Raw genomic sequence first — 17,907 nt, 5'->3', positions numbered from 1 at the left:
TAACTATTTACATTTGGCAGAGGGGCACTGAATGCCAGAATTACAAAACTGAGATGGCACAGGGTCTCAGAATCAAGATAACTTTGTTAGAAACCTGTCAGAAATTGAAGCACTTTCTGGGACATGTTTGAGTGCTCGGTATATGCACAGTAGAACCATTTTGTCTTAACAGACTGTCTACAAAAGCCATTCCAAATCTTCATCTCAATTGATCTCCCTCAATCAGTAATAAGAAGAAATCACTTGTTTGCACTGCCTGCAAGCAGACCATTAAAAGTGATTTTTTCTAGACACCAAGAAATTCAGCTTCATCAGATTTAAGACTCACAGGGCTACAATTTCCTCTATATGCTGCGCTTGTCTTGGGAAACGTTATGTACACCAAACTGCATCATCCCAGAGGGACCAGGGTTTATTCTTACTGGTCTCATTTGTCTTAAGGTATCATTCAAGTTTAGCTCTGATCTATGTAGGCTACCTTCTGCCTGAAGTCTATACTAAGTTTCTGCCCAATTAGATTTAATCTAATCTGCATGAAAAACCTTACTAGCAGGACACAGCAGATTAATTAGATCTAGATATTAATCATATCACACACACTTTGCTCTTTTAAATAATATGAATGTGCTCTATCTCATATCTGAAAATAGCCACAGCACAGAAAAAATGTGCACAGATACAGAAAGGCACATTTTCAACTGACTTGATCATCAGTTGGTTGTTAAGAAACAAAGCAATCACCAAGAAATTGAGTGTTAAATAGATTTTACAGAACAGCACTCAGAAGGCTTTCATATTCCATCTCAAGTGACAGCAGGTTTGCCCAATTAGAGAATACCTTTCCTTGCATAATATTCTAATTTAGTTTTCCCAACCTCCATACTGAAACAAATGAATACATACCTGAGAAGTTAGCTACATGAGTACATTCATCCATTACTCCTTTCATGAACCTTAATGATTCTCTCTGTAAAGTGTCACTCTTTGTTCTATTTATCCTGTGTCCCTGCTGTATGGTTAAGTTTTTATTGCTACTGGTTGAAAACGTTTGATTTATGCACTGAATTTTAGGAGCATCCTGCATTAGGAGTCTTTCTGATGAGGCACTTAGAGGACTTCTACTTGTGGTAAAGCTGTGGACAGCGTCTTTAGACTCAGTCTTGTTTGATGAATCAAAGCTGAACATTCTGGAAGCCACATCTATGTCCTCCAGACTATCCACATTGTCAGGAAAGTTTTTAACAAAATCTTGTCCCATCTTGAAAGAATCTGTCTAAACAAAGACAAGTCATTTATTAAGGGACTCGTTTACCTCCGCTAGTTAATCTTAGTCTTCAAATCAACACAATATTCAGTAAAAAGGAGGCAAAGAGCACTGCTTGCAGTACTTGCTATTTTCAGTCTACATGTCACACAATGAATTAAATCCCAATTGCCATAGCCTTTTGATATTTTAATTCTACATTTGTCAGCTCAAGAAAGTACTTACGTACAGTAATACATGATACAAACGTTTGTCTCTTTTAAATTCTGCATTAAACTCTGAATTCATGACTGCAGTTCAGCAAGCTTACACTTCTGAGCTTTTCTCAGATTTGTGTCTCTCAAAATAGTAGTACTGTCTTTTTAAAAAAGTAGCCAAAAGTAAACAATGTTTGTTTTTTTTTTAACAGACGGGAAAGAAAATAGGTAATAGCAAGAAATATATTTGACCAAATTTCATGTTTGGTTTAAAAAAAAAAATCTGAAAAGTATACAAATTCACTTCCTTTAAATAATAGGATGTCATAAGCTGAACTTCCTGTAATGTATCTTTCTCTCTTTTTTTTTCCCCTGCTTAATCTATTCAAATTGAGTATTTGGAAGCAATTCCAAATTCAAAGGACAAAAATTCATCATTAGATGTTTCAGGCTGCCAGCTTTCCAGATTACAAAGCCATTTACTGGCATGAATTATCTGTATTTTCCAAGTTGTATTTTCCATTACTGAATACATTTAACACTGTGGATTGCATTAACTCTGTAGTAAGGGCTATACTTAACATGTATTATTCAACTAAAATATTATGCACATGTAAACATTTGCAAATAGTGAAAATAAACTATACTTACTCCACAGTATTCAAGCATTTGAATGATTTCTTCTTCGTAAACAGTTTGTGTATAATATTGTTTCTCAAGCTCTCTCCAGTTCACTGCCTTACTCAGCACACCCTGAAGTTACACAACACAACACAAGTATCTAGTACACAAGCAAAAGCCAAAGATTATTCTAAAGTAATGACATGCAGAGAAAATGGATTTGATCCTGGGATTTGATTTTTCCAGTGCAGTTCTGGCTTAAGTTTCCAGACAACCATTAGGATTACTGGAAGCTTTTAAGCATGCATCGTAAGCAAACACACAGGACATAGAAATACATTTCTCCTTAAAGAAATAAAAATAATAAAACACACATTTAGACTGAACTAAACCTGAGATGACTATGAATGTCAGTCTATTAAATCACTTACCAAGTAGAAGTAGCAAAAACAGTTCCTACATTATCATCCAGCTATTTAAGACAAGCTTTGACCAGAAAAAGCATATTTTCAGTTTCCTTCCTCACCCTTCCACATTCAGAAAAGGACTCCAATCACTGTGTCACAAATCAGCCCTTGCCCTTCATTTAGGAAGTGAAGTAGCTCGAAGCTATCTTCTCATCACTTTGTATATCCTAAGCTTTTTGCCACTAGTTGCTAATAAAGGCCAGAAGGCAATGAAATGCCTAACGGCGAAGGCGAATGTAGCCAACCCAAACATTTTACCTCACGTATCTGATCACATTTCACTATATTAATATAAAAATATTGGACAATTACCGTAGTAAAGACTGCAGAAGCTGTTGACCACGAAAGACACGGAATCAATGGCAATGGTTTAGGCCAATTTGTCACTGCCAGGGAAGCCATCTAGAATCAAACACCGTTATTATATATTTTAATGCTAAATTCATAATATTTTTGAAGGTATTTTTACAACTCTCTCATCTCCAATTTATTTGATTATATAGCACAAAATAAGACGTACCAAAGCACTTAAGGACTGTGGTAATTGGATATCCTTCCACCTCTTTGGAATTCAGAAGGTTCAGTCTGCTCTTCAGTGATTTCCCCAGTAACAAATATTGTTGTGGACAGGATTAATTTCGCAGATAAACAGGTTTCTAACTACAAGAATTCTGGATGGGATATTTGTTCCTACAGTTATTCCAAACAATGACAAACTTCATGCAGCCTTGTCATCAGGCTCTTGCAAGCTTATTTCAAGGCAAAACTAAAGCAATCTATAAGAACTATTTAAAATTTCACACAAATTTGTATTCTACAAACAAAACATAGGTGACAAGTAATTCAGTATGTTAAGAGGACTGTTTTCCTGTTCTTCATAATCTAAATTATCGTTTTTAAATCAGGACATATTTTGGTAACTATTCTGATCACATCAGAAATATCGGAGAAAAGCTCAATGTACTTAACAGTGTAAAATCTCTCCTACAAAATATCCCATGTTTGTCCTAGACATTCTAGTAAGAAGACTTATACAACTGAATTATAATTTTATTAAAATTATTTTTAATAATAAAAAGGGACAGAAGCATCACATAGATATGTTACAATAGTCAGAAAGCCAGATGTCTTTGTCCTTAGTTCCTGTTCTCTCCATCATTAGAATTGAATTAATGCCACTTCCTTTCAGTTACAGAATACATTCTAAAGACTGTTTAAGATTCGTCAGGATGAGTAAAAAAATGTATGCTTCTGGACTAATGAAAAATATTCCCAAGGAGTTTCCAAGCTTACTTTCTCTGATCTTTCCTCTTGCTATTCTCATGCTGTATGACAACTAGAATGGGATACAGCACTCTGTCATTCCTACAGTATTCACATAGAAGCCTAAGAAGTAGCCTGCAGCTAGCAGAGGACACATCAGTTTAATAATTACAACCCAGCTTATAAATAAGACAGGGAAGATACATTTAACACAGAAGTTGTCTCATCAGGATGATATTTATGTGAACGTCAAGTATTTTAAACAGGTATGACATTTAGAGATGTAAAATTGTGCTTGGAAGAAAATTATTTTTCTTTCAGTAGACACTATCATTACAATTTTCTACTCAGTTCTTGACAAGAAATAAACATAAAAGGATCAGCCAAAAAGGAGATATGTTGTTTTAATTGGTTTTTTATGCATGTATTTCAGAGCGACATCTGTGGAGACAAGAGTAATAATGTGCATCAGGATTTCAAGCATCTTACTATGAATACACTACTGTTTGAGTTAGAATATGCACAGTCACACATAAAATGTTACCCATCACACTCCAGAAATCCTCTCTAATCAATATCAAAGATAAGGAAAAAAGTTGAGAACAGACCCAACACCAGAAGTCACGAAAGTTATGGCACCTCTGTAGAGAGAATGCATTCCACTCAATGCATTCAAAAACAACTTTAAGAAGAATGCAGGAAAGGAGGTTAAGCAAGCAATTGATCAATATAGATATTCTTTCAAAAAAGATTCTTTCCCCATTGGGAAAAAAAAACAACTATGTGAGAAGATATTCATACGAAGCCTCTGAGGAGATGGCTCACAAAGGTTGATAAGATTTGTCAGTATTTATCAAGGATTATACTAATTCAGGACTATTGAGCATGAGAATTGCTGAAAATTTTTCTCATGAGTCTCAATGTATATTTTAAAGTACTTCAGAGAGGAACACTATAAAACAAATTATTTCCATGTGCTAAAAGATCAAATGAGAAGTGAAAAAAAATTACTAAACAGGAAATATAAAAGCTTACATGTCCTCCCATGGATATTCCAGTCATCCCTAGCGGTCCATAGCCTTCTCTCTCTAGCCAGTGCAAAAGAGCTGCCGATTCTAGAACAAGAGCTCCTCCCATCACAAACAGGTCCGAGACATTTTTTAAACATGACCGTCTTTTCTCCCCAGAAAAGGAAAAGACAGGATTTATTTTCTAAGATTAGAATTTGACAACTGTCATCACTCTATACATATTTCCATACAAAGCCTCATCATATTCCCAGAGAATTTTGGATCTTAACTCCTGTTGATTCAATAGAAGAAGCAAGTCCAGATTCTCTGGCAATTTTTCTAAACAAGGACTAGGAACAGACACCTGCTAAGCTTCTAACATAACTCAGCATCTGGTCGTTTAGAAACGAGTATTAGCAACGTTAGAATCTCATTAGCAGTAATCTTCTGTGCTGTCAAGTTATAATGGGTATTTGAGAAATAGAGACAGCATATGTCTAGGACTGAACTGCTCTATCTCAATTGCAGAAAAAAAAAAAATCCTTTTTTTCCTTTTCCTCCTCTTATTTACCTGTCTCACATCACTGAAAAAATTGCACACAACATTTAAAGAGCAATCAGTACGCCAGCTTTGGAAGAACTCAGCAGTGTCATTGTAAGAATGAAATTGTAAAATGGGAAGTTTGTCACAGTACTGAGAAATTCATGTAGTGTACTCTAAAGCATCAAAACAGAGGAAACAAAAAGGAGAAAGCTACTCAGCTGAACCATCAGAGGAACTCTCAAAAAGCAAAAGTATTTTACAGAGCAATTAACATACCTCTAAATAAGGAGAAATATACTGTGCTAGTCACAGGAGAAATGAATGCAGTTGCTGCAGACCAGCTAACGTAATTCTTTCTGACAGCTCTGTTATGAAAGATTCATCAATCCTCCATAGCTGCTGTATTTACTAAGCACTGTTACTACTGCATTAACTAAAAACACTGCTGCTGCTTTGTAAGCTTGTACCGAAGAGTAACAGTTATTGCTTGGGGTATTTGACTGAGCACTTGCCTTTCAGAGAATCCTTGTCTACATCATTCATATACTAAGCTGTCAAGCTAGGACAATAGAAAAAGGAGTTAGAAATATCCTCACCAAATTACTTCTCTGCATCAATTACTTAACTACAAGGAGAAACAAAAACAAACCTTGACCTATTCCAGCACACTCTTGTCCCTCTCCTATAATCTTATACTTCTAAATGTAATAATATTTTTTAAAAGTGTTTTTCCTATTAAAAAAGTAGTTTTTTAACAATCAGCTGGCAATTTAGTGTTTTCTTTTGTTTTTTACCTTTAAAGAATTGGTTCTTTATAAAATGAAGTTCAAAATAAAGTATCAAAATAAAGTTCTGTACCTGCTTTGAAAATAAACTTAGAAACCATTTCTGGAATTAGAATTTACACATTGCATACTTTGAACAGGCTAACAAACAAGCAACATCAATACTCCTTATGTCTTACTGTGGTCCTTTTGAAATATCTAGAAAAAGGTAAAACTGAGCTACAAAAATAACAAGATAAACTATCTGAACAAAGATAACTCATATTTGACTGAAATAACTGCAGCATGCAGACACATACAGAAGCTGATCAGGAAAACAAACTGTTGCTTGCATTCACACTCATCTCATTCTTACACTGCAAGCCCAACTTATGCAAACCTTCCCAATCACAGTGATCTCTTAACACAAACAGAAGTAAAGTAGCCCAGCAAAGGCTGATGATTTTAGGTTAACAGGATGTTTGGGATTTTATTTTTCTCAATATGCTCACAAAGTTTATATTCATTTGAGCTTCCTGAGGGAAAAAAAAAACAAAAAAAACAAGCTGTATTTTGAAAAGATTGTGTCTTGCAATACTTACATTTGATCCTTAGGTTTTCTGCAGCCATGTAGAAGTCTCAAGTTAAGGAAAGTAAGAATTGTCTACACAAAAATTGGCAATTAAAATAAAAAATAAATCACATACATAAATAGCAGACTGATTAATTAAAATTTGGAATTTAAACTCTAGATGTTTAACGGGAAGTAAATCACATTAAATACAATTTGATGATGTAACTTATAACATTAGGTTTTACTTCTATCAGGTATGCGGGTTTAAAAAAATATAATCTGAGATTCTATTTAATGAAATGAGGTAACATTGTTACAAAAGTTGCTGATGAGTTGATGAAAACTTTTTTATTCTGAAACAGATCTTAAATGCCAAGATGAAATTTCTCAAAAGCATTTGAAAAAGCGAAGCAAAGGAAATAACATTCTTTTCCATCATTAATACGTCCAGAAGTCATGCAGCACGATGCAGAAAGAAGGCATGGTTTTCACTCTGCCATGACTACACTAATTGATCACATTAGTAACCTTGATGGTGAATGTGAAGCCAGAACTTTACTCTGACGACTGTCCTAAGGAGTTGTAGAAGATGTTTTCAGAAAAATCAGAATGTGTAACAGTAGCACGTTTTATTGTGTTCCACCTCATGTCCCATTCTGTGGGTTCCTACCCTGTGGAGAAAACACTGAAAACTGCCTAAGAATCCTGTTTTCCACAAAAGGATATAATAGGGATTTTCAAGCAACAGGGAAGCCATACAGGCTTCTTTATCATCGGACGAGCCATTAAGGTGCGCCTCCTCCAGAAATGCTAAAGATAAGATGCATAATCATAATAAGATCAAATCCAAATATTTATTTTCTCACTAATTCATTTCACATTTTACTTACGTGATCCCCAGTGCCCGCTAAGTGAATGCATACAGGTCTGTGCTTGCCATTCCATCTTCTGGGTGTTATGAACTGAAATCTATGAGAAACATACATTAAAGTAAGAGTATCTGTTGCTTCATATAAATAAGTTTAAAAAACAAACAAAAGCCAACACACTCTGTAACACACTCAGGCAAATTGTTGATACAGCAATATCATTTTTCATAAACACATCCAGCAAAGAAAGAAATCCTAAGTATGACGGTATAAATTCCAGACACCAAAAGGAGTCAAGCAGAAAGATCATGCTCCTAAAACAGACCACTACCTCATCATCACAATTCAAATTGTGCAGAGTGGAGAAGTGGAACTTCAGATAAAGAGCTGCCTGAACTTGAACGCCTAGCTCTCCTAGGCAATATTGCTATTTTTCTCGAGGGCACAATAACTGAAACTGAAGAATAAGATGAGCAAAACATTCACATTAAAATGAAATATAAAGAGTTTAAAAAACCCATAAACACAGAACAATTTTATACACCCAACATTTAATGCCTTCTGCTGCTACACAGAAGTTAGTTACAGTAAAGCTATTGGGAGAAAAAAAAACATCATTTCTAAGGCATTAATATTTTCTCCACAAGATGGAGCACAAACCTACAACTAAATTACACTCAGGAAAAAAACAACAAACAACAACAAAAAAGTGATGTGTGACAATTTTAAGGGAAGTTTCAAAACTCTAACAGTACTACTACCCAATGCAATAGCATAACATAACCTCACAGTGCAAAGGAACACATAAGAAAACAGGCAGTATACTAGATTTTTAGTTATGGTACTAATTAGGGATGCTTGAACTTGTATGTTCAGCCTTTAAGACAGTAAATAAAGCTTGGGGAAAAGAAAACAACTGCCATGAAAATGTTTGCTTTTAGTTTTGACCTAAAAATTACACTCTCCTTTTCTCAACTCCAAAGCAGTTTTAGTGTCAAAATAGCAAAAATGCAATCTTGACTATTACTGATCATTAAGCTTTCTGAATGGGTACTTTTTTTTTTCTTTTTTGCTTGGCAAAGTGTAACAGATTCTCTTGCTGCAATAAAATTCACTTACATCTGTACACACACAGTATTTTTTTTTTTTTACTTAGAATTTGAATGGTTCTTTCCAATACAATGTAAGGAGTTTCCTTAAAAAAAAGTTTCTCTTGTTCTGTGTAAAACAAAGCTCCTGTCCAAGCTCTAGTAACCTTGATTTCTAGCATCATCTTTGTTTGGGAAACAAACACATTCCTTAGTTAAGGGCAATATGAGTTCTGCAATCAAAAACAAACAAACAAACCAATCCCACAAGACTTCACAATAAAAGCCTGTGACTAGCAGAGACAGTAACCCCAGGTTTTAACTTTTCTCACTGTGGCTTAAAATTTTCATAAAGAGTTACATCATCCACTTTCAGCTAAGATTAGACTACAGAGTTTTCCACATTATTACTAGTAATAACAGAAGCTCTCCTCTAGTCATAGACAAATTCTCACATAATCACAGCATAACTTCCATCTCTTGTAATGCTCACGCTTTTCCTGGCTTCAGAACATAATTCAATCCATCTTTCTCAAATACGACTCTACACTTTACAATAAAGCACCCTACCAAAGTATGTTATCCACACAGATTAAACTATCACGCAAATAAGATTATTTGAAACTTTAAGGTCAAAACATATTCCAACATGTTACCTGGAAAAAAACAAAGGCAGTTTATTTTGCAGGTAATCAGTGTAGCGATATTGACTTCGTGGTAAAACTACTGATTATCATTTCCATTTCTCTCCAGTAGCAGCTTCAGAAAGGAAATACCTCTTGATTTCTCCTACCTGGCTACAAGAGACTCAACAGGCAGGATACCCGGAACGTAATGAGCTAACGGGGAAATGAAGTGCCCCTCAAGGATTTTACAGTCTGACTGTTCCTCAACCTGCAGAGGGAATGATACATATCTATCAACACAGCCACATATTTTCATTTTTCCTTATAAATGACCTATTAAAGAACCAAGTAATAAGCTTAAGCTCTGCTGCCCTAGTAGCATATACTTCAACAATATATACCATGTTTTGAGCCTTTTTTGAGCTTCAGCAATTAAAATCTGATGCTCCCCACTCCCAATTATTGACTGAGAAAAAAATGTAAATGTATCTGAGCAACCATTACTTCAATCTTCCAGCTTACTTCAGTTCTATAAATAACAAATGTGATCACCCACTCTCCTATCCCTTCCAACCAAGGTTTACTTGTCTGCCATTGCCTCCTATTTCTACTCGCAGTGGCTCAAAAATTAATCGCGAAGTTTATTAATTTCACTTTAGTAGTGAAAGCATTTAGCTTGCCACAGAACTGATCACAAGTGTATTTATTTGACTTAAGAACTATTGGCTTTTTCTGACCCTTTATACACACTTCCTCGGTTGAAAAGTCTTCAGGGTAAGGATTGCTTACATCTGCATTTCACTTGAAAGCATAGGGCCTCCTTTCTCTAACCCGTCTGGAAAATCACACTACATTTGTTTTGCCACTGCAGTATTATTACATCCTTCACAGAAAAATTCTAGTATCCTTTTCTTGTTAAGAGCAACAGGCACTACACATGAAGTTACTTAATGCCACCAGCTAGAAAATCATTGATGAGCAAAAGGAAAGTGAGTATTATCAGGGGTGTTTTTGTCACCCTACGTACACATAGTCCCCAAATCAAGTTCCCCACTGCCAGTCCCAGCAGCAGAACATTCTGTAATAACATCAGGAAAATACAGATTCATATGTATCAAAACTCAACACTTCTACTCTTTAAATTCAGCCTAGAAACAACTAAATTTATTTCACGTTTATATACCATTAGGCAAATAACTTTAGTTAAACTGTATCCCTTGCATTTACGTACCTTGTCAATAAAAACAGGGTAATCTTTTGAAACCAATGTCTGGCATTTTTCCCTGTTTCCAATAATCTTTCTGAATTCAAATATTCTGTTGAACAGAAACAAGTAAAGAAAAGATTCAATTTTTAGTCTATTTAAAATATTAAGTCTATAAAAATATTAAACTGCATTTACAGATCAGTCAGACTATGATGGCATAGGTCTGTAAGACCATTTTTAAGTTCAAAAGAAAAAAGAAAATGTCCACATATTGCTAGAGCTGACACAGCTTTTAAATAGTATTTTAAGCCTGATATGTAAAAAACTAATGCCCTTTTTCAGAGCTAAATTAAGACATAGGAACCTCCTACTCTTACATACCCTTGAAGACATACTGGGGAGATACAGACAGAACAGAGAATAGGTAAAACTGTCAACATCAAGCTGTCAGTGGCTCAAAGTGTAACTGCCACAAGTCACAAGCCATATTCAGTGAATTTCACAAATGACACAAATTGGAGTGTGAGGCTGATAGCTGGATATCTTTCAAAGCCACCTGGATAAGCTGGAAGAACAAGTCAGCAAACACCCTAAAGCTCAACAATCCAACTGCCAAGTCTTGCACCTCGACCTGTGCAACAATATCAGCTAGGAACCACCCAGCCAGGTAGCAGCTCTGCAGGAAAGGGCATAGAGCTTCTGGCAGACAGCAAACTGAACATGAATTTGCAGAATGGCCTTGCAACTCTGCAGACCATTGGTATCACCTCAGCATTCAGCAAAAAGGCAGACAGAGAGTCAAAGGAAGTGATCACCCTCTAACTCAGCACTCATGAAATCACATCTGGAATACTTGGCCCAGTTCTGGGACCACTGCCCTTAAGACATGCTGACATATTTCAGAGTTGAGCAGAGCGCTGCTAGAATAACTGCAACACATCACGTATGAAAAAAAGACGGAAGAAACTGAGTTGCCTGGGGAAGGGAAGGCTTAGGGGCAAATCGAGCTGCTCCCTTCTGCTACTTAAACGGGCTACAAAGTATTGCAGAAGATCAAACAAAACTTAGCACAGTGGTAGAACGTTAAAGGGCAAGAAACAGTATTTGTGAGTCGCAACATTAGAAAATGCCACTGAAACAATGAAATATTTTTTCACAATGGTAGTGTTTAAGCACTTGAAAACCTAATATCCCGGCAACTGAAATCTCTATCTTCAAGGGACTTCAAACTCAACACCAGGAGGTGCTGTGTGACTTGAAAGAACTACAAAGGCCAGCTTGGTTTTCAGTGGGGGTTGAGACAAGATGCCCTCAATATATGTCTCATGACTCCTAGCATAGAGTACTTAATTATGAGTTACTAGTTAGTTCTTATGTGTCTAAACACATGCAAATACATCACCTGATCAAACTAAAACAGCAGATTTGGATGGCCAGTACAGAAGAATGGTACAACAGGAACAACCTATTCACCTTCCTAAAAGCAAAGAAAGCCACCATACAAAGCAGTTTATCACCACAACAAAAATTGCTGTACTGTATACCCTGCTTTTCTTACGCAGAACATAACACGAAATATTTCTAAGGGTACAGGTATGAGACATGAGTATGGAGGAACTAAATGCAAAGATGTTTTGCTTGACACTAATTCTTCAAAAAATACACGTACATATTTCCTCTGTAGCCTGGAGAATACTAAACCTATTGAAAGGAAAACCTTTTACATATTGAGGAATTTTAACCCTTGTTAATGAGCTGAGGATAAAGAATTAGGAAACAGGCCATCATATCAAGGGTGTGCTCAGCAAATCTTCAGATTACATCCAAGTAAGATAGTCAGTGACATCAGTCAATCTCAGCTAATGCTAAGAAATCTCATCAATTGTTCTAATGGGTTTTCTAAGTGAAAACAAACAAACACTATCACCATTTCCAGCATGATCAACATGCTAGGGAGTGTACTCCCTCCTCCCACTGGCTGGTGTGAAGAGGCAGTGTTCTTTCTGTCTTCATCTGGGTGAAGCCAAGCTGCCAGGGAACAGCTCATCTTTTCACCCAGGCGTGGCATGTAGAAAAAGTTCTTCCTTTTTTCAGATCAGCGAGTCTGTCCCATGTACTGCTCACAACTTTGGATTTCATGCAATTCCTCCAGCTCATGAAAAGGAGGAGCTGTAGCTGATACCATCAGCAAAGCTGTTTCATTGCTGATTGACATTAGAGGTTACCCTTACAGAACGCTTACAGCTAACAGCAGATTTAGTCAGAAGTTAACCCACACAGTTAACACAGTAAGTGGGGGGAAAAGATGGGGAGAAGGGTCAGTGAAACATAGGTAAGTCCTCCAACCTAAAAATTTTCATGGAAGGGATTTGAAAGACATCCTATTTCAGATAAACACACACTACATATGACACAGAAATGCTGCAGTCACAACCAAGCGAAGCACACTTTTTTGCTTATCCTAGCAGAAGTATACTGCATTAATGTTTTAAAATTTTTTGTTTTGTTACTTGAGATATATCAACTAAGGAATGAGATTTAAAAAACAAACAGCCTGCATGACTCCACCACTCTCCACAGCAAACAAAGCTTCTGTTATGAGTTTTCTTCACTGGTTTTCAAACAAATACAAATTAGCTTATGCAATAAAGATTTATCATTTCCTACTTGTATACTACATGATACAGAATATATTCATTCACTTAAAGGTTAAAACAAAAATGACAATTAAGATACACAAGTGTTGAATTTTCAAGTGTTACTCACAATTTGAAAAAACCTGCAAATGTTTAAAAATTAAGCAGTAATTCTCTTATTTTAAAGAAACCAAAGAAGAATCACAGCATCATAGGAGTTGGAAGGGACCTCTGGAGATCATCAAGTTCAACTCTCTGCTAACGCAGGTTTTCTCTACACTAGGTTACACATAAAAGCTCCCAGATGGCTCTTGAAAAACTCCAAAAAAGGAGATCACAACCATTCTGGGCAGCCTGATCCAGGGCTCTGTAACTCTCCAAAAAAAAAAAAAAAAACAACAGCTTTTTTCTCATATTCACATGGAATTCCCTCTGTTCCAGATCACCCCACTGCCCCTTGCCTGTCGCTAGGCACCACCTAAAAGTGCCCAGCCTCATGCCCCTGACAACTGCCCTTTAGATACTTCTAATCGCTGATAATAAACTCATTTTCTAAGAGGAGATCTTGCTTTGGGGATGAGAGACATTTCTGAATACACCTTATCCTTCTAAAATGCATTTTTATTCAGCAATTAAAGTTAGTGAGATCATCTTCATGTTAAACAGAACAGTTCCTCTGGAAAGAATTAGCTAGTTTTCTTCTTGGTTGAGACTTTTGAGAGCCACTACTTAAAATGGGTTGTTTTATTCTCGTAAGTGAAAAATGTGATTGGACACACACATTCTCTCAAGAAAATCCTCTTTAAACAGAAAAACATTTAAGAGATCCCTTTAAGACTTCTAAATCCAGTTACTCCCTCAATACGGAAATACACGATATTCTGACCATAACAAACTTCAGCATAACTTTTTAAAAAAGAATACGGAAGAGCACTGATATTTTGTTTTGTTTCCTTTTAATACAAAGGACAGATCGTGCTATTATTATTTTTTTTAAACAAGTCACCTCTTCAGATCCTCTGGCTTTCCCCATCCTCTGATGAAGAGTTTAGTGAGGAGAAGCTTTCTGTACAAGACATCTAATTTACTTACACCCATTAGCAGCAAACTGACATCTAGAAAAAGAACAGGTAAAAACAAGGCAGTTAAAGGGGTTAACTTGAGGGGCAATTCATCGCTTATTAGTCTAAGTGGGTTCTTATTCTGGCACCTATTTCAATGAAAAACTATACCAATCTATTACAAGGAAGTTAACCTTGATACTTAGGTCAATTCTTTGCCTTTTAAGTAAAGCATAAAGGCAGTTAACACAAATTCTGCATTTGCTTAAAAAAAAAAAAGTGGAATGTAGTAGTAGGAATTTGACACACCTAAAAAACCAGAAAGTTATCACATTATTGATGAAAAGATTACAGAAGAAGCACATGAGGTCATAGTACTACATCTCCAGCCTGTTCTAAGTGTATTTTACTTAGACCAATAAGAAGAGCAGTGTTGATCTTCATCCTCTGTCAATATAGTGATAACGGTAAATACTTGTCAATCTAAATGAGTTTCCATCAGTGTGTCTCAGAATGGAAACCTCTTCCTTTATCCCTTCCTTTCCAATTTTCCCAACTCATTTCTTATGATTTTGAAAACAAAGCTCTCACTACCTTCAGAGAACAAAAAAAATAAAAAAGAAACACCACCACCAGAATCCTTTCAGCAGTACCATTTCATACGCAGGAAATGCATTAGCTCAAATGCAATTAAAACCAACAAGGTTTTAGGCCAACTCCGTCTTACTTTCAAAGCAATACTTACTGAAGTGAGCTTGGAGCCACTACTGTGCTCTTCCAATAAGGAAGGAAAACAAATAAACAAACAAGAACAATCTGGTTTCTTGATCAGCAGGATACAGGTTATTCAATGAAAATAAGGTCCACAGTTTGCCCTACACCTAAGACAACAAAAAAATATAACAAAGACGTGGTTAACAAGTTGCCTTCATCTACCTTCTAATTTTTCCACATGCATTTATAGTAAAAGGCCTGAATAACTTCATAATATTCCAAACAAGTATGATTTCATTCATGCTTCTCACGCTAATTCCAATTAAATTTATTCGACTGTATTTTAATACGGTCATTCTGAACTTGTCTGAATGTAACGAGCTGAAAGTGTTGTTAGATTAATACATTCTTTCGCTGTTCTAAAAACAAATAATCAATATTTAATACATCATTAAGACTCAAGATACCAAAAAAATAAGCAGAAAAAGCTTTAATGCTTATCGAAAGTTAATAACAAAATAGAACAGGGTACATTAGTGCTAAAACAAGCAACCCACAAAATCATATTCAGTCATTATATGACAGAAATAAGGATATGCTATTCACCAGAAACTTTTATTTGAACACTGCAGAAAGCATTAGGTGTTACTCCACTAGCCTATCTTAAATTGCTGATTCATATCTGCCTGCTCTAGAAGAATAAATTATTTTAGTACTGAAATACACACACAAGAAATTCCCAAACAATACGTTAAGTTATGCAGTATAAGCTATGAACCAACATAACTAACATCAATACAACAACACAAGTACAGGTAGTACTCGAGTGACATATTTTGGTATCAAAACAGAACAGGAGGAGAAAGAGAGAGGAATCTTCCACCATAGACACGCTACCAAAAGCAAGCTTTTCACAAAGATCTGCATACAGCTGTCTTCTTCTCAACTCAAAGAAACCACTGAAAATTGGTTCTTAAAATTCTAACCACCTTTTGATTGTAACGAAGTAATAAAGACTTCTCCAGTCTTCCTACTCTTTTTCACACAGTAAATATTTTCTGGTACCAGAAAACCAGAGGAAAACTAGCACTCCACAACCCTGTGTACTCTTCTCTGAAAAGAAAAGTTTCCACCCACATTTTTCAATTCAAGCTTTCCTGGGAAAAGACCCCAAAGACCACCATCTTGCTCCTGCCAGAATCTACCAAAGCACAGCAAACCAGCTGTCAGAAATACTGTGGAAAATGGAAAGCAATAGCTCAGCTCTGGAGGTGACCAGCAATATACTGTAATGATATACTGGCACAGGGGAGTTGGAACTTGACAATCCTTGGGATCTCTTCCAACCCAAGCCATTCTATGATTCTATGACTCTGGAGATACCTACCCCATGTGCTGTAGGGATGTCAGACAGCACCTCCTCCAGCCTCATAGGGCACCTCTGCTGCTTGGAGCAGGGAGACAGCTTGGGATGTTCCTGATGCTGGGGGAGAATAGGGGGCAGCGAGGGACAGCCAGCCTGAGATAGTGTCCTGCAGGCTGGGAAGGAGCAGGCCTGAGTAAATACATGCAGAGCGATCGGTGAGATGTGCTAACCCTAGCATAGCAGTTACATCACTACACTGCTCACCAGCAATCGTGAAAGAAGTTTGAATGAATGCTCCGAAGTCTTGCAAAGCAGCCTGGAGATTTTTAAATTCTTTCCAAAATAAAAGCCAGAGAGGAAAAAATGACGAGGAGGATTTAGCCATGAGTTCAGAGGCTGGCACGAGCTCTCTGCTACAATAAAGGAGTGCCAAGGTTCCTAGACAAATACATTATATTCAAATGGAACATAGGCTGAAATGAACGGGTTGTCTCATTCTTTATTCTACTTCATTGATTAAATGGAGTCAGGTAAGTAATTCAGGATATTTCAATAAGAATGCTTCGAGATTAGGCTACTACTGGAAAGAGTGCAGAAAATACTACAAGAACAATTCAAAGAGTCTAAAGAACGTTGTATGGAACTCCTCAGAAATACCACTGAAATAAAATAGGACATCCCCTATTTGCTTATGACAGTAACCAATGGGTGGTACAAAACTTCAGCCACTGCCCCTTGATGTTTACAGGGAAAGAGGAATACACAAGGGGCAAATACTATTGATGTGGCTAAAGATTTATTATTGCAGAATTTAAGCTCCAAGAAACAATCGAATCATAGAACGTTTTGGGCTGGAAGGGACCTTTAAGACCATCTAGTTCCAACCCCTGCTATAGGCAGGGACACCTCCCATAGACCAGTTTGCTCACAGACCCATCCAGCCTGGCCTTGCATGCTTCCAGGGAGGGGGCACCAAGATCCCTTTGAAAGTCAGGTCGGTTGGAAATCACGACCTGAGGAAGATGCTGCACAGTTCTGCAGGCCAAGAGCCGGAAGCTGTGTTCTGAGCATACAGCCATGCGGTGCTTACACAGGAAGCTTCACAGAACTCTATTTCGAAACTGAAATTGTACCAGAGATAGAGACACATTAATAAGCGGCCTGCTAAAATATCCCTTCATTTTAAAACATTATCCTACAAAGAAAGCAACAAGAAATCCTAGATAGACTATATCTATAAAACTAGAGACTGGATTAATTTCTGAAAGACTTACTGCGAACCCCGAACTTTTCCCGGCCGTATTACCTCAATAAATAAACAAAAACCTCTCTTCCAACTGAGATCACGCTCCCCCCCAACAGCAGAAAAACGCCTTTAAAAACAGTAAACGAAGAATTCCTCACGGCGACGAGTCACAAGCGAGCCGCACAGAGATCTCACCAGCCTGGATGTAGATCAGCGCGAGATAAACAACGCGGCCTAAGCCAGGAGAGCTCCGCTGCCTGTGCATCGTTCAGCCCACACGTGGGGCCCGACGAAGGGCGGCCCGCAGGCGCCCACCACCTCCAGGAGGCTCAAAGTCCGCCGAGTGGAAGCGGCGCTCGGCGCGGCGAGGAGACAGGTCGCCCTGAGGCG

At 37.0% G+C, this 17,907-nt stretch overlaps 1 protein-coding gene across 1 annotated transcript in view; it reads right to left on the bottom strand.

The window, feature by feature from the left end:
- The window catches only part of ABHD18 (abhydrolase domain containing 18), a 23,054-nt gene extending 5,204 nt beyond the window's left edge, over positions 1-17,850 (bottom strand). Inside the window, 13 exon segments of the mRNA XM_003205446.4 lie at positions 904-1,273; positions 2,113-2,214; positions 2,862-2,951; positions 4,848-4,986; positions 6,733-6,760; positions 7,431-7,475; positions 7,478-7,514; positions 7,595-7,673; positions 9,455-9,555; positions 10,519-10,603; positions 14,137-14,245; positions 14,937-15,072; positions 17,713-17,850. Coding sequence (XP_003205494.2) covers positions 904-1,273; positions 2,113-2,214; positions 2,862-2,951; positions 4,848-4,986; positions 6,733-6,760; positions 7,431-7,475; positions 7,478-7,514; positions 7,595-7,673; positions 9,455-9,555; positions 10,519-10,603; positions 14,137-14,228 — 1,168 coding nt within the window. The 5' untranslated portion in view covers positions 14,229-14,245; positions 14,937-15,072; positions 17,713-17,850.
- Positions 17,851-17,907: the final 57 nt, after the last annotated feature.

This window comes from Meleagris gallopavo, chromosome 4 (assembly GCF_000146605.3).
Source record: "Meleagris gallopavo isolate NT-WF06-2002-E0010 breed Aviagen turkey brand Nicholas breeding stock chromosome 4, Turkey_5.1, whole genome shotgun sequence".
NCBI classification, from domain to species: Eukaryota; Metazoa; Chordata; class Aves; order Galliformes; family Phasianidae; genus Meleagris; species Meleagris gallopavo.
The sequence above is the reverse complement of the archived record's forward strand: the minus strand, read 5'-3'. Positions and strand labels throughout refer to the sequence as shown.